Source organism: Podarcis erhardii (assembly GCF_964252035.2).
Source record: "Podarcis erhardii genome assembly, chromosome: 5".
Taxonomy (NCBI): Eukaryota; Metazoa; Chordata; class Lepidosauria; order Squamata; family Lacertidae; genus Podarcis; species Podarcis erhardii.
This window is the reverse complement of record NC_138509.1, coordinates 35,240,284-35,267,733: the sequence shown is the minus strand read 5'-3', so window position 1 is coordinate 35,267,733 and position 27,450 is coordinate 35,240,284. Positions and strand designations below refer to the sequence as shown.

At 40.3% G+C, this 27,450-nt stretch overlaps 1 protein-coding gene across 1 annotated transcript in view; it reads right to left on the bottom strand.

Moving 5' to 3' along the window:
• PTEN (phosphatase and tensin homolog) overlaps positions 1-27,450 on the bottom strand; it is a 52,140-nt gene that overhangs the window by 15,161 nt on the left and 9,529 nt on the right. Inside the window, exons 2-5 of the mRNA XM_081861876.1 lie at positions 14,814-14,898; positions 11,798-11,842; positions 8,681-8,724; positions 7,576-7,814 (exon numbers count right to left, since the gene is read on the bottom strand). Of these exons, the coding sequence (XP_081718002.1) occupies positions 7,576-7,814; positions 8,681-8,724; positions 11,798-11,842; positions 14,814-14,898 (413 nt within the window). The remainder of the gene's footprint in view (positions 1-7,575; positions 7,815-8,680; positions 8,725-11,797; positions 11,843-14,813; positions 14,899-27,450) is intronic.

Sequence of the window (27,450 nt, the reverse complement as noted above, 5' to 3'; positions counted from 1 at the left end):
TATCACCTGTAGAAAACCACTAAATAGCAGTACATTAATGTACTGAAAATAACAACTCAACTCTGATAACACTGAGTTAATCATCCACTTCTGAGGGTATATACACAATCCAACTCCAGCAAGGTACCCTCAATTCTGCATTCCAAATGAAGAGAAAAATATTGATACCTGTACATTCAGAGATTTTCCATTTGTTTTGATGTTCAGCCTACTAAAGCAAGATTAATTCTGAACCTTTTTAGGTGCTTTAAAAAGCAGGTCAATTCTGCAAAAACCTCAAGGCTCCAAGCAAAACACTGTATTTACGATAAATTCCTTATGTCACAATACCGAATACATAGATATCACATCCCCCCTCCCCTCCCATGAGCAAGATCAACAGGAAATGAATTCAACTAGCACTACAGAGAACAGGGACCTAAGTGAAAGCATAAAAATGTTACTGGACCCCATGTGAAAAGAAATAGTTATGAAGTTCAGAGCTACCAGGGGATGGGAAGGTGGAGAGAATTAAAGAGCTTCCAGGTATGCATCCTATTAAGAAAGGTAGCTTGGAGGATTAACCCTGTTATCCTCTGAAATATATTGCAGTGGAGAAGCCCTTCATAGGCTGCAATGCTGTGGAAGACGAGAAAGTTAAAGAACTCCAGTTACCTCCTGAAGCCCTTGCCTGCTCAGAGATCATGGATAATTAAATATGGCTCCTTGGGTTTTATAATGATAGTGCAATTAATATAAGACTTTGTACAAGAACACTAGCACCATGATGCCTCATGTTTTTCAAGGTGAATCTGAATAGAGTTACTGCTTTTCCACCTCTCAGCAGCTCTATAAAGATTGATATACTATGACGTTCAAGCACTGCTATTTCACACACCAGACCATGCCCCTACCAGCCTAGGTCTCTCAACTTGCTAATGGAAAGTAGCCATGTCCAAATAATACCGAATTGATACAAGAAGCAACCATGCAAGTTCTGTACTCTAAGAACAAAGTACTGCAGCACCCAAACTTCAAAGATGCTTACAACTACCTCTGTACTGATCAGATACAGTACAGGCAGCTCTATCAAGATGCAAAAATGTTGTTTAGAAACAAATAAAGCTGATCAACCAGTAAAGATAATAACAAGTGGAAAGATATTTCAGATATAAGCAATTAGGCATGTTAGTGGCACAAGCAGTTTTGGATGTTAAAATTGAGCTGATATCCCTAACAGTAGAAACATATGCTAGTTTCCAAACTCTACGGTACTTACAATCAAATGTGTTAAGTTTTGCCATTGCCGTAAGCAATAAAGAGGGAGTGAAATTTAAGGAAGGATCTGATTCTATCAATACTGCTGGCTAAAACTTTCTGCAAGTTCAAGCACAACAGCATGTTCTTCTCCAGAAACCTTAGAGGAGGAAAAACGTTGTGAGTAACTGTTGTGGAAATCATGAAATTAGTGGATTAAAAGCAGGTAAGAGTTAACATGGGACGTGGGTGGCGCTGTGGGTTAAACCACAGAGCCTAGGACTTGCCGATCAGAAGGTTGGCGGTTCGAATCCCTGTGATGGGGTGAGCTCCCGTTACTCCGTCCCAGCTCCTGCCAACCCAGCAGTTCAAAAGCATGTCAAAGTGCAAGTAGATAAATAGGTACCGCTCCGGCGGGAAGGTAAATGGCATTTCCGTGCACTGCTCTGGTTCGCCAGAAGCAGCTTAGTCATGCTGGCCACATGACCCGGAAGCTGTATGCCAGCTTCCTCGGCCAATAAAGCGAGATGAGCGCCGCAACCCCAGAGTCAGTCACGACTAGACCTAATGGTCAGGGGTCCCTTTACCTTTAAGAGTTAACATACAAAGCTGAAAATTCACTAATATGACTGGCTGAAGTAAGTGCCAAAGCAACAATATTGTAGGATCACAATTTGTACCCTATCTTAACTATAGGTTCCAAGAGTTTACTTATGACTGATGGAAGAGCAAACTCCAAGTGTGGTACTCAAATTAAATATGACAAGAAAGTTTTTCACTATGGCATATCAACCACAGCATCTTGTCCAGAGGCAAATGGGAAGCCCAACCTGCCAGTGCATGTACTTTGATCAAAGATCAAGATGATTCACTACTAAGTACTATACATAGAGGCACCCTAGGAGGAAAATAATCAAGAAATCCAGAGAGAGAGAGCAGTTTGCACTTAGATAAGCAAATCTTGTGGGTGGAAAGTTTTCAAGCATTAATAAGTATATCCACACTCCCCTCCACCAAACATGAAAGGTGGACAAATAAGAAGTGAGGTGTATTGAAAATAGTGGACTTGAAAGAGAAGTGCTTAACTGCAATGGTTACATGACATGACCAAAGAGGTTATGTAGGTGAAGCCACTAAGGTCACATGGTCAGGGCCATTTGGTTTTATCCCATCCTTTCTTGCAAAGGTGTGGACACTAAAGCATTGCAGTTACATACTTAGTGCCTAACCAAACTGAAAAGTGTCCAATCTTCATTTAGAAGGGATCCCTGCTGTCACAATTTTGAGTGTGTGTTAATGTCACAATAACCATATATTGCTCAGAAGTAAACCAACTAAATTTCATGGGGATGGCTCCCAGATAGGACCAGAGCCTGAACTGTTTAAAGGTGCCAATCTGAACTGCTAAAAAAGGTAATGCCCTAAACTTTCAACCCTACTGATAATATAATCCCCAACCCAATGTATTCACTTCTTTGCCTTTCCAGAACATGGAAGGACTAGGATATAGGAGACCAGAGTTAAAATCACCACACAACTATGAAGCTCCCTGGGTGACCTTGGGCTACTCACTATCAGCCTATGTCTCAGTCATAAGGATAACACGTGGAGGAGGAGAATCATAAATTCCAACATAAGTTCCTGATAGGACAGAAATACAGTTGTTTTTATTTGATGAGATATATCTTCAAAGAAGAAATTACAAACTCAGTGCAACCAACTACTGTAGAGCCAGATGCCATTTCCCAAATCATAATCATTTGAAAGTAACCTTGTATTTGCTATCAAGGGAGATTTAGCGGCCATGGAATTAGAAATAACAAAGAAGGAAGGTTCCATAGCTTCAGATCTAGAAAAAAAATATCTCAATGCCAAGATATAAAAAGTAAAATATCTCAATGCCAAAAATTTAAGGCTAATCATCTTAAAAGTGGAAGGCTTGAATGACAACTTAGAGGACAGATGATAAGTCTTTGAAGAAGTGGACCCTGTAGCTTGCATGAACAACACAGAATGAGTGACCGTCAGAAGAGAGTGCCAGAGGGTGTTGAACACAAAGTGCGACCACATGATAGTCTAAAAGTATTTGTCCAATAAACGTTAAGCTTTCTGGGTTTGACCATTCTTACTTGTGTCAACAACAGGATCCTCTCCCAAGCAGATGCCATGTACCATATTTTTCGCCCTATAGGACGCACCGGCCCATAGGACGTACCTAGTTTTTTGGGGGGGAAATAAAGGGGGGGAATTTATTTATTTTTTCCCCCAGCCGCGGCTTCAGCGCGTTCCGGGCAGCAGGCTGCTATCCGCAGCCTAGGGAGCCCTACAGGAACTCCCGCAAGGCTCCCTAGGCTGCGGATATCTGCCCGAAGCAAAGAACTCCCGCGGGCTCCCCAGGCTTGCTGATAGCTTCCTGAAGCCTGGAGAGCGAGAGGGGTCGGTGCACACAGATTTCCCCTTCATTTTTGGAGGGGAAAAAGTGCATCCAATAGGGTGAAAAATACGGTAAATGACTCTGAGAATTTACTACTGCATTTTCAGCATGTCTTAGAACTCATTTTGTAAGTTGCTTTGAGAGCCCTTCTGGCTAAATGGCAGGGTATAAACGATGAAAACAATTAATAAAAAATACATAATTTCTAAAGTAAGGTTTCAATTATTACAGAAGCAAGATGAAAGCCACTATGTTGATGAAAAGGTGAACTAAGAGATTCAAACACCACAACCGACTTACAGAGCTCCCAAAGGGAGGTCCCTTTCTGATGCTACTTCCTGTGTGGTCAGGAAGAAACTAAAGCGGAAATCACAGCCTCCGATCCCCATGAGAGAGTGAGTTTACTGCATGATTGGTAGGCAATGCTCCTAATTTTCGAGAGCTTTTTAGGTTCCAATGGCAATCTGTACAGGTGTATTCCTACATATAGGACTGCACAAAGCCAATTAGTATTTGGATTAAAATATAGTATGACAGAACCTATAGGGTAACAATTTAAAAAGGTAGAATGTCAAAACACCCTTAAAATTATTGTAGTCAAATCAGTAATGTTTTTATTATATATTTCTCTAGTGGAGACTGGTCTATTAGGGCTAATGGTCCTTTCCTGGTCCTGCCTACCTGCTTACTTGCCTCCAATCAGAAAGGTGGCCCTGCCTGTCAGTTTCCTCCTCCTTACTCTTAGTGTTGCCCTTCTAGAACACAGCTGGGAGAAGGGTGGGGAAGAATTAGTTGGCTCTGCCCTTCATTGGCTCTGTCTCCACCTACTATGGAGACTGCCAGGCTTCTGTCCTACCAGTCCCAATGGGCACCAGCAACTACTTTATTTCTCATGCTTCATGCTCAAATTCAGATTCTGAAATAAGTAATCATATACCAATTATATTACACTCCATTTGACCATTTGAGCTGCTATTGGAAGGAAGAAGAGGCTCGGCATCTGTGAACTGAAGACCTATCTTCTTTTGGCAGAACTTGTGTAGATGCTATAATAATAATAATAATAATAATAATAATAATAATAATAATAATAATAATAATAAATTATTTATACCCCGCCCTCCCCAGCCAAGACTGGGCTCAGGGCGGCTAACAATCAATAATAAAAACAAGTTGATTAAAATACAATTTAAAAGATTAAGATACAATATTAAAACAATTAGGGAGCAATCTCATCATAGGAAGAGAAAGGAAAAAGAAAAAGGGGGAGGGAATCAAACTGATTCTGAGCCAAAGGCCAGGTGGAACAACTCTGTCTTACAGGCCCTGCGGAAAGAGATCAGGGCCCTGGTCTCAAGAGACAGAGAGTTCCACCAGGCCGGAGCCAGTGTTGAGAAAGCCCTGGCTCTCGTTGAGGCTAATCTAACTTCCTTAGGGCCAGAGACCTCTAGGGTGTTGCTATATGGACCTTAAGGTCCTCCGTGGGGCACACCAGGAGAGGCGATCCCGTAGGTACGAGGGTCCTAGGCCGTGAAGGGCTTTAAAAGTTAAAACCAGCACCTTGAATCTGACCCTGTACTCCACTGGGAGCCAATGCAGCTTCAAGGGCAGCCCCGCGTAGAGCAAATTACAGTAGTCAAGCCTGGAGGTGACCATCGCATGGATCACTGTGGCCAGGTCGGGGCAGGAAAGGTAAGGGACCAACTGCTTGATGCGGTGAAGGTGAAAAAATGTCACCTTGGCGGTTGTTGTAACCTGCACCTCCATGGAAAGGAGGCGTCAAGGATTACACCCAAACTCTTAACGGAAGGATATGGCACTAATTGGGACCCCGCAAGAGAAGGGAGTTGGTCCCTCATCCCCATACCATCCCGACCCAGCCAGAGGACCTCTGTCTTCAAAGGATTTAGTTTCAATTGGCTCCCACGAAACCATCCAGCCACAGCTTCCAAACATCTGGTCAGTGTGTCAGGGATCGAGTCGGTATGGCCATCCATCAGCAGATAGAGCCCAGTGTCATCAGCATATTGGTGACAACCCAGCCCAAAGCTCCAGATAATCTGGGCAAGGGGCATAAAGATGTTAAAAAGCATGGGGGAGAGGACTGCGCCCTGCAGCACTCCACACACCAAGGGGTGGTGCGCCGACAACTCCCTCCCTAGTGCCACCCTCTGTCCCCAACCAGAGATAAAACAGCACAGCCATTTATGGACTATGCCCTGTATCCCCACATCGGCAAAGCAGTGGTCCAAAAGATCATGATCGACCAGTTCCCATAGAGTCTAATGCATCTCTGCGATGTTACATTATTGATGCACACTTTAATATAGGAGAGTATAGCACCTGTGTATCTATGCAGATCTTGATGTTCAAACACGCTCCAATCAGTGCTCTCAAAACAATCCTGGAGCTGACTAAGAGCACCCTCTGGCCAAATTCTAACTGTTTTTCTAACTGACTGAATTCTTCTCCTGAGAGGGATGTACTTCGGACATAGAAAAACTGAAGAATGGTTGGATGAGCCTAAGTGGGGGGAGGGGATTGCCCTGTATGCCTGTTTCAAGTTGGAATACGTGAGATCTAGAATATTCTGTCCTCTAGTGGGAAATTTCACAAACTGTTCAAACTTAGGAAAAACCGTCTTTAGGCAGGCTTGATTGAAGTCCCCTGCCACAACAACGGCACCCTTTGGGTGGATATGCTGCTGCTCGGAGATGACGTCATATAGCTTAAAAAGTGCCGCACTGACATTAGCATCGGATAGAATATAAACAGCTATAATAATGACAGTTCCTTCTCTAGGCAAATAAAATGGCCAACATGTAACTGCCATCAATTCTAGGTCTGGGGAGCAATACTTGTAAGCTACTTTGCTGTTAGCGCACCAACCATTGTGTATGTAAATACAGACTCCTCCGCCCCTAGCTTTACCAGAATTACCATTTCTATCAGAGCGATAAATTATTCGATTTATCAGCTCAACTGCCGCAGCCGGTACTGCTGAATGTAGCCAAGTTTCTGTAATAATTACCACACAGCTCTCACAAAGAAGCTTGTTTGCTGCCATCAGCAGCTGCAGTTGGTCAATTTTGTGGACGAGAGATCTGGTGTTGGTCAGGAAGACGCTTGGCAGCGTCTTGGTCTCGTGGGTCTTTTTCGAAGCCGGGTTAACAGACCAGCTCTGCAACCACATTTTTGCTTTCGCTCTTTTCTCTTTCGGCACTTCCCCCTCCCGTCGACCATCCATAGAGATCCTGGAGGTCTTACTATGGAGTTTGGTATACAGTGAGACCTTTGAAACTCTCTAGTTATCTCTATTTTTCTTGTGAGCCCAATGTTTACCAGTTTTGTGCGTGAGTAGGTGAGGTATTGGGAGCTCAGAGCTGCAGCATATGAATGCGCCGCCATCTTGGAACGGAATTCCTGCCCATGACTGCCCATACCTAATTACAGGTAGGTAGCCATGTTGGCCTGCCATAGTCGGGGGGAAATAAAAAATAAAAAAATTACTTCCAGTAGCACCTTAGAGACCAACTATCTGGAGGTATCTGGAGGTATCTGAAGAAGTATCTGAAGAAGTGTGAATGCACATGAAAGCTCATACCAATAACAAACTTAGTTGGTCTCTAAAGTGCTACTGGAAGGAATTTTTTTATCTTGCCCATACCTAAGACTGAGTTTCCTCTCCCCCAACCTTTTATTGGCAAAGGTTGCTGACTACATTTGTGCAAGAAAAAAATCTAAAAAATGGTACCATTTTTAGAATTACTGTACATTCATGGCACAAACATAAGCATGTCAAAAAAGCAAACAAAAAACAAACCACCCACCAGTTTCAAGATACCCTACACAATTGATTTACAAATAAAGGCATAATGCATATGTAGTAAAATCAAGCTTCTTACCTTTTTATCTCTGGTCCTTACTTCCCCATAGAAATCTAGGGCTTCTTGTGCCTTCTGAAATCTTCCTCGATGTAACAAATATGCACAAATCATTACACCAGTTCGTCCCTTTCCAGCTTTACAGTGGATTGCTGCAACATGACTGCCATCTTCACTAAGCCACTGGTCAAGATCTTCACAAAAAGGTTTGATAAGCTCCAGCTGCGGCGGATTATGGTCTTCAAAAGGATACTGTGCAACTATAAAACAGAGTGTACTGATTAGTCAAGAGTCAGATTACTGTTAAATCTAACATATCAATATTAGATGTTTTAATCATTATAGGATTTACAGTATACAAATTGCATAAGCAATCATCTATTAAAGGCTTGTGTAATTTGTCACATACCATGGCAAATGCAGCCCATCAGGCATTTATTATGACCTGCCAAGTGTTTGGGAATCCCAGTAAGGCAGCAAAAAATTAAGTCACACGTGGGCTACTATATGCTGTTCATGGCCTACACAGAGTTTGGTATGTCATAATTTGGTCGTGGAATAAAACAGAGCCAGCCAAAAATCAGTAATTTATATTATCAAAAATTTATAAAGAGACTGCAGTACATAGAGCAGCCTGTTATAGCCATACTGTTATATCCAAAAAGTCTTCACTACTGTTTAACACAGGGTGGGGTGGGGCTCCTTTTTGGCTGGGTATGCCAGATTTTTATCTTCCTCCATTCCGCGGGTCAACTTGACAGGTGGGCAGGGCCCACAAGTAATCGTCTGATGTCATAATGACATCAGGTGACTGACACCTGAGAAAACACAGTGCTTTATGCACAGACATTGTACTTAGTATCCATACATGGGAATGTCAGTCCTTGCCAAGTACAAGTCTCTTCCGAATAAATTTTGAATGATATAGAACAGGAAAAAGTGATTCATTGAAAAGATAAATTCCTTTCCTAATCATTATTTACTGTCTGGGGCCAACACAGAAATTACTGGATATCAAATTCACAGGAAATCTGTGGCTTGCTACATTAGCAACATCCCTCTCTAATCACTTGCAATCCATTTTGCTTCTTAGTTTAGGAGAAATAATATGAAAGAACAGACATACCTCTGCAGTTAAATTTGGCGGTGTCATAATGTCTTTCAGCACATCTGAAATAAAAGTTGCAATACATTAACTACAAGTTCAACAAAACTACTCACCAGGGAGAAAATTTATCATTTTCAAATACATTTTTAACTAATACTATATCCATATTAGAAACAACACTTCCATTAAGCTTAATATATATGTTTAGCCAGAAGTTTCAGATGTTCTTCAAGCCATATAAATAAATATGTGGTGCATGTAAGTCCACAGATATGGAAGGGAGGGTGAGTCTGTAACAGTGAGGCATCAGACCTGGATCAGAGAGAACCAAATCCACATTTCCATGCTCTCATGAAGCTCAATGGGTGACCTTCACACTCTGTCAGACCACCAACTCCTGGCCTAATAAGCCTACTTCAAAAAGTTGTTATGAAGACGGATTTAGATGGAGGTTCCCTTTCTATTATATTGCCATATGACATTTTAGAAGATTCCTTTATTTAGTGAAATGTTCCTTTTTTTCTTTCCTACAGTTTTGGGGATCAATTCTATCCCTACTGGAATGACTGAGAAAACTGAAAACCATACACAGATGTTCCTGTGGGTCTATGTGACCCTGCAGACTGCTATGTATTAGGTACTCATTATGTCTACAGATACTTAGCACAAAACTAGTTCTTTAAATTTCTTGTAAAAGAGGAGCATAGAGGGTAAAAACAATACTTTGAAGATAGACAACTTTTTCAATTTCCTTAAGATCACTACAAATGGTACTGTGAATTTAAAAGTACCCCATAGGTTTACAAAACCCAATGTATATATTTGGTCCCCAAAAACTAAATGCTGTATTCCGTCCTCCAACCGCAATCAACAGGCTGTTGGTAAACTGCTTTATAATAGTAACATTCTCAACTGGCCAGCAAGCTATTTCTGAATTTTAGATTGAAATCTGCCCTGGTGAAAGGCACATTTTTGAGAGTGCTGGGAGCACTAATTATGGCAGTCATGGAAGGAGCATGGCATAACACATTAGAGAGACACACCACCCCTGACATGCTCATCATGGGAAGTCAGCTATATGCTGCTGGTCCTGATTCCTGATTCTAGAGACCACATAGACAGAGAAAGAGAGAGATGCTGTTGCTGTTTAGTAACAGGGAGCATTTCTCACTACCGGGGGGGGGGGGGGGGATGAGGTAGCCACACTAATTACTTTAAAGATACCTGCACATTTTGATCCACAATTTTCCTCTAGGAGGGCTAGACTTTTTTTAAAAAAAAATGAAAGCTCGGAGTCTGGAACACCTACTGGGTTGCTGATCCCTGTGCTAGATCAATACCACAGCTGTCATGAAGCCAGTTACTGAAAAGTGTGCAATTTCTTCTAAAGCTAATATGGTTGGAATTGTAAAAAAATAATAATAATAAAATGCTTCCATTGCAAGTTGTATATATTACATTGAAGGAAGCCTATGAAATGCAACATTTTGAATCTACCATGGAGTTATTTAAAAGTTCACCATGTACAGTATCCAAGTGACAGTCCTAAGTACCACATAGGTAAAACATTTAAAGCCAGTAGAAATAGGTGAAGTTAAAACAAAAAGAAGCTCAGCAAATCAAAATACCAAGCAGATTATTCCACCAAATTGAATTACTATTAATGAGTAACATTCTGGAGAAGTAACAGATATTACAGACTTGAACAATAACATGAACCTGTAACACAAAAAAGGAAGAAAGCTTTACCAATGATATTCTTAGTTAAAACCAATCATTTTGCAGAATTTGGATGTCACTGTGATTAGTTCTAGAGGGAAAGCTTTAAATTTTCTCTGTGCATGCACAAACTAGGAAGACAGACAGGAACAGTACAAGTCTGAGGCTTGTGTAGGCTTATTCCTGTAACACAGGGTGGAAAACCTTTTTGGCCCATTGGGCCAGCTCTTTAGCTGACCCCAAACTGCCAGCTAACTTTGACGGAGGGGCATGACAATCAACCTGTCAATCTGATCTCATTATGACAAAAGATGGGTGACAGGTAGGTTGTCATGCCCACATAATGTAGCTGGATAGTACTTCTCAAGTGCCCGACAGCCAGCTGTTTGTCAGGGACCTGAGAACTGCAGCATAAGAGCTTTGCTGCTCCAGTAGCACCAAGTGGTTTGCATTGAAACTGCTGCTAAAACTGAGCTTTCCCCCTCTATTTTACCAGCTGTTTCAATGGAAACCACTTGACACTATTAGAACAAGACTGAGACATGTTGGTCTGATCATATTACATCTGGGCTGAAAAAGTTTTATTAGGTCCTACTGAGTTCCCAGGCACAATTCAAATGATTTTGACCTTAGGTACTTCAGGGATCACTTTCTCCCATATGAATGTAAATTTATGTTGTTGTTTTTAATGGGAAACTGATGGCTGCTGCTCTTTTTATTGGTTTTCTTTGCTCTAGCTGTTACATCAAGAAATGTTACATCATTTCTTTTATTAAAAATCCTAAACATTTAACAGCTTGAAAAACATAACTTTTTTAAAATGGTAAATGTTCTGGATTTTAAAAAATCAACTGTTCAGTTGATTAAAAATCAAATCTGGAACATAAGTATCATGTGTGGATGTAGTCATTCTTATGTTTTTCTTTATATATATTTTTCAATTGATAAAAATGTTACTCATACATCTGTTTCTTTCTAGTTTACTATAAGCCCTAGGATCCTTGACATGAAATTTAACTATATAGCAAAATCTGAAAGAATTCAATATATAAAATGTACCCTGAGAATAGCAAACTAAGGCTTTCCACAAAAAGTTTAATGAAACACATAACAATTTTGCTTCACTGTGATGATGTCATCAAATCAACAAAAAACTGCCGGAATAATTTCACTTTATCATAAGGTTACAAGCTGCAAGGTAGGCATTCTACCATGTTATTTAAAGCAGCCCAAGTAACATTAAACTGCACCATACCACCACCCTTACAAAATAAGTTCACAATGCTTACATTCAGCATTTTTTCATGTTTAAGTCTGTTGAATATCTTTGAGATCTACCTCTCAAATAAAAAGGAACTTAACTTCCTCTGTTAGAAATATTTGGGTCAGTATATGTAAGAAGCAAAGTATACTTACAGATTGTATATCTTGTAATGGTTTTTATGTTTTGAATCCAAAAACCTTAAAGAAAAACACACACAAGTCACACAAACATATATTTGACATCATTATTTTACATAGTTGCTCAATAAGACGTATCTGTCTCCACCTAAATGTTGATATCAATTTTGATGTGTATGTAGTAGCTACTATTGCTGCTTCCCTTAATTTGCACAAATGTTTCCTCACAATTACTAATGTGGGAAAGTGTGTGAAATTAAAATTGCAGTTTACTCCACGAAGCATTTTTATTGAGAAACTGAAGCAGATGTTGTTCTAAAGATGGCCTTATTGTTCTATGCAAGGGTAAGAATTAGTACTCTTTAATACTAGCATTTAATTTTAGATTTCATAGAATCTGCCTCAGAATAAGGGATTCAACCTCAATTTAGATGAGGAAAACTAAAGCAGCTAAATGAAAGTTAATCACAAACTACATTAATTGCCCAATTCCAAATAACTTGCAAAATAAATGCAACTGAGAAAGTGCAAGCCTTAATCTCATATAATCAATCCCTACTCATTGCATAACCAATGAAAAACACTGCCTATTGTTCTATGCACACTTTCACTTTTGCACAATTCCCCAGTACTCTGCTCTCACAAAACAGGGAACAAAGCAAGGTCACAGTGAGGAAGCAAACAAAAATTTAGCAAGGGTCCAAACCATGGGTAGGCAAACTAAGGCCCGGGGCAAGATCCGGCCCAATCGCCTTCTAAATCCGGCCTGCTGATGACCCGGGAATCAGCATGTTTCTACATGAGTAGAATGTGCCCTTTTATTTAAAATGCATCTCTGGGTTATTTGTGGGGCATAGGAATTTGTTCATTCCTTCCCCCCAAAAAATATAGTTCAGCCCCCACAAGGTCTGAGGGACAGTGGACTGGCCCCCTGCTGAAAAAGTTTGCTGACCCCTGGTCCAAACCTTAAGCAGAAAGCATTAGTTATTGGCACTATGCCACTTTTGATATACAGTAGCTCTTTCACTTACAGGGTAATAAAGGCCACTGAAACCAACATCCCTGATAAAATTCACCAACTTATTTAGATAGATACAAGTATATCTTGCAAAAACATCACCTACCTTTATGAATCAATACTTCTCAAACTCTTTTTTTTAAAGCCCTGATACTTGCATATCACTTAAGTATATGCTATTTCCTTGACCATTTCATGTTAAAAATATGACAAGAAACTCACTCTATGGTTTCAATAGCAGCCAAATTTTCTCCCTCCCCCGCTCAACTCCATTGTTCACCAAGTAGTCTGATGAAGAATTCTGAAGAACTTGAAAGCTTGCAAAATATTTTAATATGAGCTGTTTTTTGGTTGGTCTACTAAAGTTGTTAATAAAGGTTTTGTGCTAATATTTACAATTTTCTTACCTTTACTTTTTGTGTAAAAAATTTTTTTAGAATGGTTTTTAAAAAGAATTAACTCATATGTGGCTATTCCTTTCTAAATATACAGAAGTGCTCCATTGTAAAGCTATTAGATAACCAGCATATCAAACCACAACTAACTAATAAAAATCTAGGGAACTGCATAGTAGCCACCAATATGAGGACATGCAAGCTCAGTAAGCTATCATGATGCTCTGCTCCATACATTTTTCTCACACAATCAACACCTAACCTTTACTGGCCATGAACATTTTGTGTATATGATATGTGAAGGAGGTATGTGCTAGAGATTGTGGTAGGTAATGAGAAATTGGACGAAGGTGGAAACACCTGAACTACTTTGTGAAAGGTTGTAATTTTATGTACAGATGCAACTGCAACATCCAAAGAGTTCCAGGTGCTTATACATATGCCAGTGCAATGCATTTTCCTAAACGCCCCCCCCCCCCCATTTTTAACAGGTGAAAATGAAATGCCTATGTTGGAGATAGAGCATGAACATTCATATTTCAGAAATCATCAAATTCTCCTTTAACTCAATTGATCTCGTAGAAGCATCTACTTAGCTTAAAGATTAGTAACAGGACTTACATGCTTATATCCATATTTAATACTAGACTAGCATGTAATATGATCCTCCCCCCCCAAAAAAGTGGGTTTTCTTTTAAAATAATGTTTTTATTAAATCATTGATCTTATTTACCCTGGTTTTAGATGAGTTTCACCTTTCAGCACTAAAATATGATACTTCTCTATCACCAGAACTTTGTGTAGCTGCCCTCCCGCAGCTTTTAGATTATAACGCTAAAATAAATTGTTATAGTCACCCTAGAAGTCATTTACGGTGGAAAATTTTGGGAGGGTAAATACTTGAATTACAGTTTCACAAAACAATGTCAAAAAAAGGAACAAGACTATATAAAATCATCATGAGGTCATTCCTGTTCTGTCATCCCCCTCCCTTTCTTCCATCTATTGTACGTGTGTGAACTGCTATCTGTGGGCTGGCATGGAAGGAGAGGATTAGAAAAAAAGTGAAGGGGATTGGGATTGGAATCTGTTAATGTTACACCTAATATGCAGATTTCACATACTAGCAGAGATTAAAATTAGAGAGGCAAACGTTCATTGAAGAGAATTAACAGCCAAACTTGTCAACTAATTTCTGCCTTACACAATATGGCTATTAAGTGCATAGATGAATTCAGAGGTACTAGATTTGCTGAACTGACACCAAACTGCAAAATTATACAAAAATAAAAATAGTAATGATGAATGCACTAGCTAGATTAAACATAACGCTGATATATTGTCATGTAAAAAAGTAATACTTCAGTTAATTACCTTAAAACTTCAAATCTTAATATTTGCTTTTGTTTCAGATTTGGCAGAGAAAAACACACTGCATTGTAAAAGATACCAAAACATTGTTTTAGTTCTCATTTGAATAAAATATGTGATAATCTCAGAAATGGGGAAACCTGTGGAAGGGAACATACAGAGGGATGTAACATTTTGTCCCCAAGAAATCTCATATTTATACATTTACTCCCAGATGACATTAAGATGCACAGACACAAATTCTTACCTCACAACGTCATCAATATTGTTTCTGTATACTCCTTCAAGTCTTTCTGCAGGAAAACCCATTGCAATTATATTTGGATAAATATCTGAATAGTCAAGTTAAGAGAAATATTTACAGAGCAACATTGTGAAATAGTACATAAAGTGTTAAATATTTCAAGTAAGTAACTATAGAGACTGGATTTAAGCAACCATTTCAGACACTTTCTATAGAGAAAAAGGTTCTAGTATTCCACCATCAGGGAAACAACTGTTTGGCAGGCTAAGAAGAACAGGACTGGGAGTACAGAGGGGCACAGGCGGTGGTTTGCCAACCCATAGGGAAGGTCTTTGAGGGCCTTGGATTGCTCACATGTAATCTTAACAATTACTTGGAAGCAGAATGGTCTTGTTTTCAATAGAGAGAAATTAATATCTACCATTTTGAAAGATCAAGCAGTGTAACAACAGTATTATATGTCATATAACTCACAATTTTATTCAGTCTACCCTTCAGCTTGAGGGTCAAGAAACTGTTTCATACCCATGCAGTCCCTATCATCAAAACAGCCACCATGGATCTAGTGATTTATGCGTAGTTGACCACTAAGTTTGACTTAGTTGCTCTCTAGTGTTTCCTAGCTGCCAAGACACAGCCTTGCAAGGATCAGATTACTGAAGAGCTACAGAATCTCCACATCCAGGGCGCTTCCTTCCCTTCACCAGAACCTCCCAAGTTGCAAGCTTGCTCCAGTCAGACCATCTGTGGAGTACAAACAGAAGCAGTCTGTCCATTTGGGCTACTTCGGCAAGCTCTGAGTATTCAGAGACTGGGTAGCTGCATATGCTGCCAAGAGATATAGAACATCTCCTGTTCCTGTACCACAGCATCATATGGCTCCAAGCCTCTCACACACAACACAGGGGAGAAGAATGCAAGTCCTGGGAGCTTGAAAGCTGTCTTTCAGCTCTTTTGTATGCATGAAGGTACATATAAATCTGCATATAAACACAGGGAAAAGAAAATGTTCTGATTTGTTAAGATCTAGTCTCTACTCCAAAAGCCATCATCCTGTCTCTCACCAGAATAATGCACTCAAATCCAGCTCACACTATTTTATGTACTCCAAGTTTTACAATTTGTTAAACTCTCATTGTTATATTTGTTCATAACCACAAAACTAGACTGACACTTGCCTTTCCATCATCTGCAGCAAAATGCACCTGATCAACAGATACCAGCTGTTATCTCCAGAACCTTCTGTATAGTAATATCCACTGAGCCATGATGCTCACTGGATTACCTTGGGTCAGTTATGGTCTCACCTACCTCACAGCCTAACCCACAGCATAGGGCTGTTGCAAAGATAAAATGGAAAGGGAGAGACCTGTGTAGGACACCTTGAGCTCATTGGTGTAAAGGCAGGATATAAATGTAACAAAAGAAAAAAACGTTTCCATGCATGCCACTCATTTTAAACTGATGACAGCAACTCATTTCACCCAATCAGAGAATTGTGATTATTATACATGGTAGGAAACAAAGCCAGGATCGTGAACCATATTTTGAAGTTGGCTTGTTTCCCAAAATCATAGTCAAGTCTAACCAAACGAAAGCAAAAACCTTCATTTGCACCTGCAAGTAAACAAAACAGGTAATTACAAACCAAAATAGCACTTATCCAAGTGGTAAGCATCCATGTTGTTTGGTTGATCATGCTACTTTTTTAAATTTGCAACAATAATTCATATAGACACACACAAACTGTGTTATGTAAGTAAATAAATAAATACACAAACCCCTTGTCCTCAGAAGTAATTTTTTTTAAAAAAAAATCTTCTACACAGAAATTCATATTGTATGCTTGATAGAAATGAGATTCATTTTAAGGTAAATGCAGAATTATCTGATTTTATCTTTAAAAAAAAACAACCTGCACACTATCTTGTACACTAGTAACTTTTGTGTTGGAGTAATTTGCAAGACATCCAGAAAGAGAGTAAGTTCTTCTATTCTACACTTTTCACCAGATTATACATAATATGATTTTAAATCAGTCTTTCGCTGATTTCTGCACTTCATTGGGAACTTATGTAAAAGGAAGTGAAATCTTAATTCCACTGAAGCAATTTACATGATCTAAGTACAGGTATAGTTCAAAAATAATGGTAAGCTACGTTCTGACATTAACATGCCTGGGCCTTAGCCTTGCTGACATGGGATATCCCTTTCTCCCCTCCTGATGTAAGGTAGCCATGATGTTCCATTTAATCCAAACCAGCAAACATATGGTTTGCCCTTGCCCTACTAACTAGGAAAGAAGATCTAATTTTTAAGTGGGTTTTTTAAAAAACAACACTTACCGTATTTTTCGTCCCATAGGATGCTCCGTCCCATAGGACGCACCTCGTTTTTTTTGGGGGGGGGGGAAATAAAGAAAAAAAAAATTCCTTTATTTTCCCCCCAAAAACCAGGTCGGGGAAACCGAACCAGGTCAAGGAACAGCGGGATGGCGGCACCGGGCGGCAGGCTGCTATCCGCAGCGAGGGGAGCCCTGTGGGGAACTCCTGCAGGGCTCCCCACGCTGCGGATGTCTGCCCGGCACGAGGGGCGCTCTGCTTCAGGGTGCCCATCGCGCCGGGCGGCAGGCTGCTATCCGCAGCGTGGGGAGCCATGCGGGGAACTCCTGCAGGACTCCCCACACTGCGGATGTCTGCCCGGCGCGAGGGGCGCTCTGCTTCAGGGCGCCTTTCGCGCCGGGCGGCAGGCTACTATCCGCAGCCTAGACAGCCCTGCGGGAACTCCCGCAGGGCTGCCTAGGCTGCGGATGTGTTCCCGAAGCGCCGGGCGCTCTGCTTTCAGCGCACCCGGCGCTCCGGGAAGCAAGCTGCTATCCGCAGCCTAGACAGCCCTGCGGGAACTCCTACAGGGCTGCCTAGGCTGCGGATGTCTTCCTGAAGCCTGGAGAGCGAGAGGGGTCAGTGCGCACCGACCCCTCTCACTCTCCAAGCTTCAGTGAAAGCCTGCATTCGCCCCATAAGACGCACCCAGATTTCCCCTTCATTTTTGGAGGGGAAAAAGTGCATCCTATAGGGCGAAAAATACGGTAACCAGGTTGAGAATTTTATTTAAGTATAGTATATACATATATATTAAAAAATAAAGCGAGGGTGGAGAAAGCAATGAGGCCAAGAGTCCAGTCAGGCTCATTTGCATAATTTCAACCATCACGGGCTATACACAGCCTACATTCCTACAGATAATTTTCTATAGGTTCTCATACTGGATCTTTTTATAGCCATCTCATCCAGGAATTGAAATAGCATAAATTCAGCAAACAAATAGAAGCCTCACGTTAACATTAGATTGTCAGTAAGTACTGTAATAAAGAAGCAAAGTATCATATATTTAGCCTGATATACTGTACTCTATCAAATTACCTTTGCATAAGCACTTAAGCCTACTAAAAAGGAAAGGAACCATTTTTCTTGCCTGAAATACGTTTCTCAGATGGCATGGTGGGCTATGCTACCCATTTTTGCCCAAAGACACAAAACACAGACCTTTCTCTGTTCCTTGCTCCTTCATCTCTTGACCAGTCTGTTTCATTACTCATATACAGAACAAATCACCAAAGCAATGCAGCACAGGAGAAAACCTAAGAACATAAGAAGAGTCTGCTGAATCAGGCCAATGGCCCTTCTAATCCAGCATCCTGTTCTTACAGTGGCCAATCATTTGCCTGGGGAAAACCAGAACCTGTGCTGGACCTGAACACAAGAGTATTCTCCCCTTTTGTAGTTTCCAGCAACTAGTATTCAGAAGCATATTGCCTCCAACTGTGAAAGCAGAACAATCCTCCCTACATTCATTCATTCAATTTATATAACATGCTTCACTATAAGATCTCAGGGCAGTTCACAGAATTAAGCATTTATGCAGCCTGCCAGTCATCCCCAAAATTCAAGGACCTACCATGTGTTCGATGCCTCTGAGAAACCCCTTTCAAGTGAGAGCAAGGGTTCCTTCTCTAGAGGTGCTAATATATGGTATGGTGAGATGCACTAAAGCTAAAAACCTCTTAGTGGGAACCATGCGACAGTTGCCTATTAAATAACCTGCTGGAGGACTTCCTCCCCAAAGCTGCCTTTGCTGAAGAACATTTATCAATTTTGTAATGCCTAATGAATGCTGTTGGTGTAGCCTGCATAGCCACTCTGCATACCTTGCAAAAAGGCGCATTTGCTGAAAAAAGCTGCTGAAGTTGTCATGGTTGAATATGCTGAGATGTTCTGGCACAAATAACTTCAGTGATTCATAAGCTAATGTGATGCATGCTTTAATCCACCTAACTAAGGTGTAGCTTCTTACTTTCTTTCCCAAGGTGTTAGGGTGGAAAGTGTTTGTTTGCCTCAGTAGTTTGTTCTATTAACGTATGCTCTAATAGCTCTTCACACATCTAAAGAATGCCAAGCCTACTCATGGAGAAGTGGGATAAAACTTTGGCAATATCAATTCTTTTTGTTGCTGCAAAATTGAATTTATTTTAGGCATGTCCTTAGAACCACCCTGCCTGAATGAAAATACATACAGATGTTTTGCTACTGAGAGCTGATACATCTTAAACTCTAGAAGCAGGAGAGACAGGGTACAGCTAAACAACTTTCTCTTCAGAGAAGCTGAGTGAAATGAAACAAACAAGAAATCAGATTGTCTGAAAGGTTAGGAACAATAAATTAATATCAAAAAGTCCTGCACACATCAAGAGACCGCCACCATTCTCAGAAGGTCAGGATGTGACCATGTGGAGATTCAACAAACTTTGTGTAGGGTATTATTTGCAAAAACTGCAGATACTACCACCAATCTGCAGAGTAAGTCATAATGTTAGATGGAACAGGTAATTTAGAGTAACCTTTCCCAACCCTATGTCCCCATATGTTGTTGAGACTACAATTCCCATCATCCCTGACCACTGAGCCATGCTGGATGAAGCTGATGGGAGTCATAGCCCAACAACATCTGGGGGAAAGGATGGGAAAGGCTATGTCAGAGAATATGAAAGCAAGGAAAATATAGCCTTTTATTCACCTTGCTCTGGTGGACGCTCCCCCTGTCATTTTGGCTGAAAAAGATTAAAGAAAGCCTCTGACTGCCTAAACTGTTTGGTTCCCAAAGCAAACCTCAAAGCTCTTCACACATCCAGACAATACCATGCCCTTTCCAAGGCTGGAAAGCAACAGGTTGTAAGGACAAGTTCCTGCTCCTGCTGAAAATGGAAGCATGTTTATGAGATGAATGACAAATTTGTGCAAAGAACAACCACCATGACAGACTGAAGTGATGACAACTAGGGGTTAAAAAAACCAATCTGAGAAACAACAAAGAGACACAGATTTTAACAACTCAAATGGCAGCTTCTGCAATGCTGACAAGGTAGTATGAAGATGCTGCAGTAATCCCAGCATTCTTTAAATGCAGTTGACCTTCTTTACACTGTCTAGGAAGACTGATCATGCAGAATGATAAATGCAGAGCATGGAAGGATACCTGGATGACAGAACGGTACCTACCACTTTAGGTGGGTGGCCTTTAGGAGCCTTCTATTCAACTTCCAGGCAGAGACATTCAGCCAAGGCAGACTGGAATGCAGAAGCATACCTTGAGACATGGTCTTCTCAATAGTGGCATTGGTGGAAAAGTGAAAAGGAGACCTGATGGCTATGGTGAGTGCAGAGCAGTGGTCTAGAATGGTGCCTGCCTAGAGAGTGTTAAGTTTTCTTAACTATACAGCTAACTCACAACTTACATGCATTTAACTTGCATGCATCCAGCTTTACACAGTAGGCAATTCTTTATTTTTAGAAAATTGAAAAGGAGGCAGAAAGAGGGCAGGTGTCCAGGAAAAAACTATTACTTTGGCAATCCCACCCACCACTGAACCTAAAATGTGTTTTGACTATATGAGATTTTGGCTTTATGCACTACCCCTGGAATGTAACCCGCGTGTAAGTTGAGTCACCTGTATAGGATTCACTCCTTTACAATCAGCACTAAGCTCTCCCTGATAAAGAGGCATGGAACCTGACAGATATTTGACTACTTGCTGAAGAACCTATTAAGCACTGCACTGCAGGGTCACCTGAAAACTTCAGAATTCTACTGAAAGTATAAGCCAACTGCACTGTTTAGGCAACTAGAAGTTGAAAGTGCACAGATGAAGTCTTGAGTCAGATAAGCAATCAGCACTGGAAGAAATTCTTAAAGTTGAGCACTTTAATGAAAGTAATGTTCTAGCGCAATTGTCTTCAGAAGCCTATCAGAGTTCCTTGTGGAGCTTCTGGAATTGGCAGAAAAGACAACACACTTCATGGAATCCACGAATGGTGGGGAGTTCCCTTCCTTGACAGCCTCTATTATTATCTTGAGGCTTCACATGTGTTTACATACTTAAACAAAGAAAATGGAATAAATACTCCAAAACATTTCTGGCTCAGTACCTGAACTACAACCAGAATACTGGAATAGATATATCTGCTCAGCATCCTGCAATTAGAGGACGTAGAGAACCACTAATGGGCAAAAGAAACAAAGCCCCACTTTAAAGTCAGTGAAAGAAAGTAGTATCTTCTCAAACCTCCAGGCAATGGCAGAATATTGTCATGCAATAAGAACTTGCTCAGTGCTAGTCATCTTACTCTTAAACTTCTATTTAAGTGGACACAAAGGAGCAGTATAAGACCCAGAAACGTTATTTTTGGTTTAATTATACAATATAGAAAGACTCATCTATTTGTCTTTGATTCTAAAGTACTGACATCTTCAAAAACTATCCAGAAGACTATCTGTCAAAGAAACGATTAAAGCCAATTTCACTTACATTTAAAGTATACTTACTTTATTATTGTACTGTCCATATATACATAGTATCTCAGCTTGCATCTACCATCCTGTGTAAACCCTCAGCCAAGTCACTCAAATTCTACCAAGAACTAAGTACTATCAAAGGTGACATTTGTTTTAACTGTTTTAATGATGAATTTTAAACTGTTGTAACCCACCCTTCGGACCTGATGGTGAAAATCAGATAATAAAAGCTGGAAAAAAGTGATGTTGTGGGAAAACACCAGTAAGGTAAAACCTGGAGGGGGGACTTCTGGCAAGCAATACAAAACACAGATCAGACAAAGACCAACCACACACACACACACCGACAAAATGTATTTAAAACACCAACCACAAGTCTGAGGAGTAGGCAACTGAGGAGTACACACACACCTCTGCTCCTGGTCAAGACAGGAAACAGACTGGTCAAGAGGAGGAAGGGAGCTATTAATGGACAAAGGTATGTGTTTCCTGACTTTCAGCACAAGAGGGCAGCATAACCCACTATGCCTTGTGTTCACCACCTCTGCACAATGAGATATTCAGCAGTGAAATCTATTACCGTAAATTACACTCCTAGAGATTATTCCAATTTCTACTTATCAAGCTTTCCAAAAAATTGTGGGGGGAAAGATTAACAGTAGCATTGTAGCTTCCAATGAGTATATGCATGAAAGAGCAGCACAAACACTTCTGAAGACTAGAACTCAAAAATATTATATCTATAGGTACACCTAAAGTGCAGTTATGACCACGAGAGACAACTGCTAATACCTGTGGGTATGAGGAGAAAGACCAGTGAAACAATTTTACTAAATTGCATTAACAAGGAAACACAGATAAGCAAAGGCTACAATCAAAAAAAACTTTAACTAGCCATCCAGTCTGCAACTTGCGAGGGAAAACCAGTCACTGTCCCCAGTCTTAGGTTGCATCATACTTACTCACCCTACCCATCCACTATTGCTGATATTCCTGAAAAGCTATTTTAGGAGTCAGGTGTCAAAGTTAATTGTGATTCGAGGACCCGATCCCCACTTGGGGAATAAAGACACGTGGACACAGAATGTAAGGTTAATGGGTAAGGTAAAGGCCACAACTTTATTGATTACAGCATGTGAGAAGGTATTGGCTTAGGCATTGGACCACGGAACATTAGACTCCACCCACTCATAGAGGGGTGAGTCTGAGGGGTTAACCACCAGTAGGGGAAGCCTGTTGATGCTAATCCAACTATAGGCTCTCTTCCTGATGTCACCGAGGGTCGTGCCATGGCCCCCCACCACACGGGCATCAGACAGGATCCACGACCGCCGGATTCCTTTAGCGGAATACCCAAAATTGTCGGGGAAGGCGATGGCCACACCTTGCCACCCGAAACACCAACAACACATTCCAATGCCTAACCGCCAAATACCACGAAAGTTGTGACGGTTGCTACAAGGTAGGCGGAAAAAACCAAGAGGCCGGGCCAATTTAGCCAATTGGAAAAAACTCCTACCAGGCCCCCTGGTTAAACAGGGCGACCAACCAGAGGTCCATAGCAAAGTCTCAGGAACAGCTAATCTAAAGGGAGTGGAGGGTGGGTGACTCGAAGAAAATGTGTGTGCAATGGTGGGGATCGCTGGCGCGGCTGCATTTGAGCAGCAAGCCACACCCCCATCGAGCTTCCCTATTGGGTGCCCAATTGGGGAGGGGCGTGGCGCCAGCCCTGGAGTTGAAGCAGGGGGCAGAGCGCCCCCTGCATGACGCGGGAATCATCTCCCGATCACAACCCCTCCCCTCCTGGGAGGAGGAAAGGCTTTGCTGCACTTCTCTACCTTTTTCATATTTAAGGGCCAACTAATATAAAAGCCTGCAATAGAGAACATAGGCATGCAAACATACTAACACCACAGTTCTATACTGTTTCACCTAGTTAGGAAAAACTGCAGCACAGTGCTCTATTACCTGTCAGTTCTACCTCAACATTCTATCACCCATCTCTTTCAACCACAAGTGTTAAAGACTTACGAATCTAGATATCCTAACCATGTAGATTTGATACTGAAGTCCAGTTATCAATTAACCTGACTTTTAAGCTCATGGTGAAGTGTCGCAGCAACAAGAAGATAGCACTTTTATAGTAGGGGTACAATAGTAGAGGCAGGATGGGAAAGGATGAAGGAGCAGCAGCACAAAGTATACAGGGTTAGTTAGGGCGGGCAAACATTCCCTGTGTAATTATTTGCAAAGCTGCTTAAGATGTTTACATAGACTAAGGAGCAAACCAGACATCATGGCAGCAAACCAGTGTCCGAGAAATCTAGTCACTGCTGATTTCCAGGGGGCGGGGGTATAAAAGTGCAACAAGGGCAGGAAGGAGGTTTTTTCAGTCATAAGAGCTGCCCAGCTGTTCTTCCCCAGGTGTGGCTGTGTATAAAATGGAAGGACCAAAAAAAAAAGAAGCTAAAATGTAGATGGTTTCCAAGAATCACTCCAACCTATTGTAATTTTCTACCAGAGACTTACCTTTGCAATAAGAAGTCTAAACCAGTGGTTCTCAACCTCCCTCGCCCTAAGAACACTAGAAAACAGCTGATGGTTTTGGTGGACAGTTTAATGGTTTTTCTGCCTGTTGTAGAGAGTGTATGAGATATACTGTATAATTTTTTATTGCTATTTTTTTGTTTCTTTTAAAAGAAGCAATAAAAATGCAATTAAAAATCAGTATGAATATTTAATGGTGGACATACCAGACCACCTGAATGAAGATCACAGACCATTGGTGGTCCATAGTTTGGAAAACCCCAAGCCTAGACTACCACAGCCCAGTTTGTGTGGGACACTTCAGGGACTGGTCCCTGGCTTATTTGAATGGGGAGGGTTTACAGGTCCACCACATCAGATAGCTTGAGAAGCACTGATTTATATAGCCTATAGATGTGGACTGATCTCCAATTTACAAATAAACTACTATCAATTTTAGGAGGTTTAATGTAATAAATAATTAATTTATCAGCACTCCTGGAAGAGTAAGAAAAAATAGTTGTCACTGCATAACCTCAGTGTGCCTTAACATTTTTTTAATGCTGTTTCAGCACAGCTATAATGCAAAGAAGTTAAAAGCTTGTTTTAGAAGTGGAAGCAAGCTACAGTTGAAGACTTATGGCTTATTAGCTATTGGCAGTGAATTTGGTTTTGCTATTCTACCTCTTTGCTAACATTTTAGTACAAATTCCTCTTTGCTAACATTTTAGTACAAAGTGATGGAATGGGAGAGCAATGAACAGAGCAGGAGGGGAACATGACATCAGAAAACATAAACTCATCTTTCAGGAACAACAAGTTCTGACTGACCAGCTTAAATATGCAAGTATTAATCTCCAGGAAGAAATCATATGTGCACACCCTTAGTCACATGTCCTATTTCTTTCTCTAGCACTTATCAACCCTGCAAAAACCTCTTTGTAAAAGGCCTCAGCCATTGCATACTTTTAAATACCTGGCATTTTAGGAGAGATCTTACTCCACCTCTCTGCAGTTGACAGCAAGATATAGTTACATTCTGGCTGGAGGTGTCCCAAGTAAAACATACAAAACCAATACTCTTATGTTGAAGCTGCACAGTACAGCATAGGGCCTGCAGAAAACACAAACTTGTGTCCTATCCACACCTATTTCAGAATAGGTCCCATTGAACTCAATGATATTTTCTTCCTAGAATTCTTCAGAAAAAGACACCAAAGGATTTATTATCAGTGTGCACTTAACCTCTGAGAATGCTGATCTAGGCACAGGCTAAGGAACAGCTTTTCCCCCTCAAAGGTACCAGCCATCTCTGTACAGCCATTAATTTAAAAACTTGCCTCCTTAGTATCTCATGGTTTGATAAAAACAAAAGCCTAGTTTCCCCCATATTGTTTCTTCTCTAGTAGAATGCAAATTACTGAAAAACTCATCTAGCAGCAGCGAATTTCTAGAAAGCATTGCTCAAATGCCTAGGAATGATTCAAAAGAACCAAGTACCAAGGAATGGTTCAAAAGAACCAAGTACCAAGTCATATGAATTAAGCAAAAGGTATGCAGTGCAATGTGACTTAATTATGTAAGGAAAGCTATTTATAAAAAATAATAAAACATAGGATATTTCACAATGGGGAGGGGGACCAAGGGAGAGGAAAGGTCACAGATCACGAGTTTTAATTTTGTTTTAGCCTGTTCTATTGTGCTTTTAACTTTTTGTATGTTTTAAATTATGATAATAATTTTAAGTAATAATTTTTTAATCTTTTTTGTAAACTGCTTTGAAGTTTTTTTCAACAATCAAGCAGTATGTATGTGTGTGTGTGTGTGTATATATATATATATATATATATATATATATATGAAATAAATAACTTCACCATACTCTTTTTGTCACCTGCTAAAAACACTCTTGTCTGGACAAGCCTACTGAGATACTTAGACAGTTGAGGTAATTTTTTATTTGTTTTAGTATTTTAATTTTTCTAAGTATGATTATGAATTTTTCTCAATGTTATTGTTTTATTTTTTTGCACCCTGCTTTGAGGGGGAGTTTTTTACCATCAAGTGGTATATAAATAACCAAAGAGGAAATCAAAGAAATATTGGAGAATGTAAGCATATTCAAGTCAGCAGGTCCTGATGACATTCACTCAAGGATCCCATGGGAGTTACGCTGGTCTCTCAGAACCACCAGTAATTATGTGTGTGAACTCATGGAAAATGTCATAGTCCCAAAAGACTACAGAGCAAAAGTAAAGTGCATCTTTTTTATTTTAAAAGGAAAGCAGAAAAAATTATTCTGGCTTCTGCATTTTAAAATTGGAGCACATACTGAAGCACAGAGAAGAATATGAGTGACTAGCGTTCAATGGTTATAAATTGTACTGAGCCAAACGAAGTTGCTTTTTTAAGAAGCCAGACTGGATTAGGTAGAGAATAACCCACTGATATATCTTAGCTATGCCGAGGCTTCTGATCTCCATCTTCATGACAACCACACCAGAAAGGTTATTTGGGAGGGTAGCAAACAAACAACAAACTATTGCAAGAGGAATGTAATTTGTTGAAAAACTGCACAAAGAAATAAAATAGATCAATATCAAATTGTAAAGAGATTTCCTGCCGTGCTGGTAATTCTCTCTTCAATTTCTTAATCAACACAGCGGAAGATGACCATAGACCATGTTGGATCCAAAATAAAGGGATTGCAAACACTAAAATGTTAGATGTATCTATGAAAAGTAAGGTACACAGCAATATGATAAAACCAAAAAAAGTTGTATATTTAAAACAAAGAACTATACAGAAACACATACAATACTGTGGGCAGGGGAGACGAGGGAGAAAAAAATTAACTGGGTGAACAGCTGCACTTCTAAAAACTTCAGCTTATAGGGAATAAACTGAATGTGATGTAGTGGAACAAAACAGCAATGCCATTATAGACCACATTAAGAGCAATACTGTCTTTAAGATACAAATGAATAACCATAGCATTCTATTCAGCACTGATGAAGATCTCATTTGTGTTCAATTCTGGGCAACAGAAGTCAACAACGATGTAGATAAACTGCAAAAGATTGATAATATAATAAGAGCAGCTTTGCTGGATGAGAACAAAGATCAATCTAGTTTCGCATCCCACTTCTAACACTGCCTAGTCAGATACATCCAGAAAGCATACTACCAGGTCATGCAGGTAACAGCCATCCCCTACTGTTCATCATCCCCCAGCAACTAGTCTTTATTAGTTTACTCTGATGGC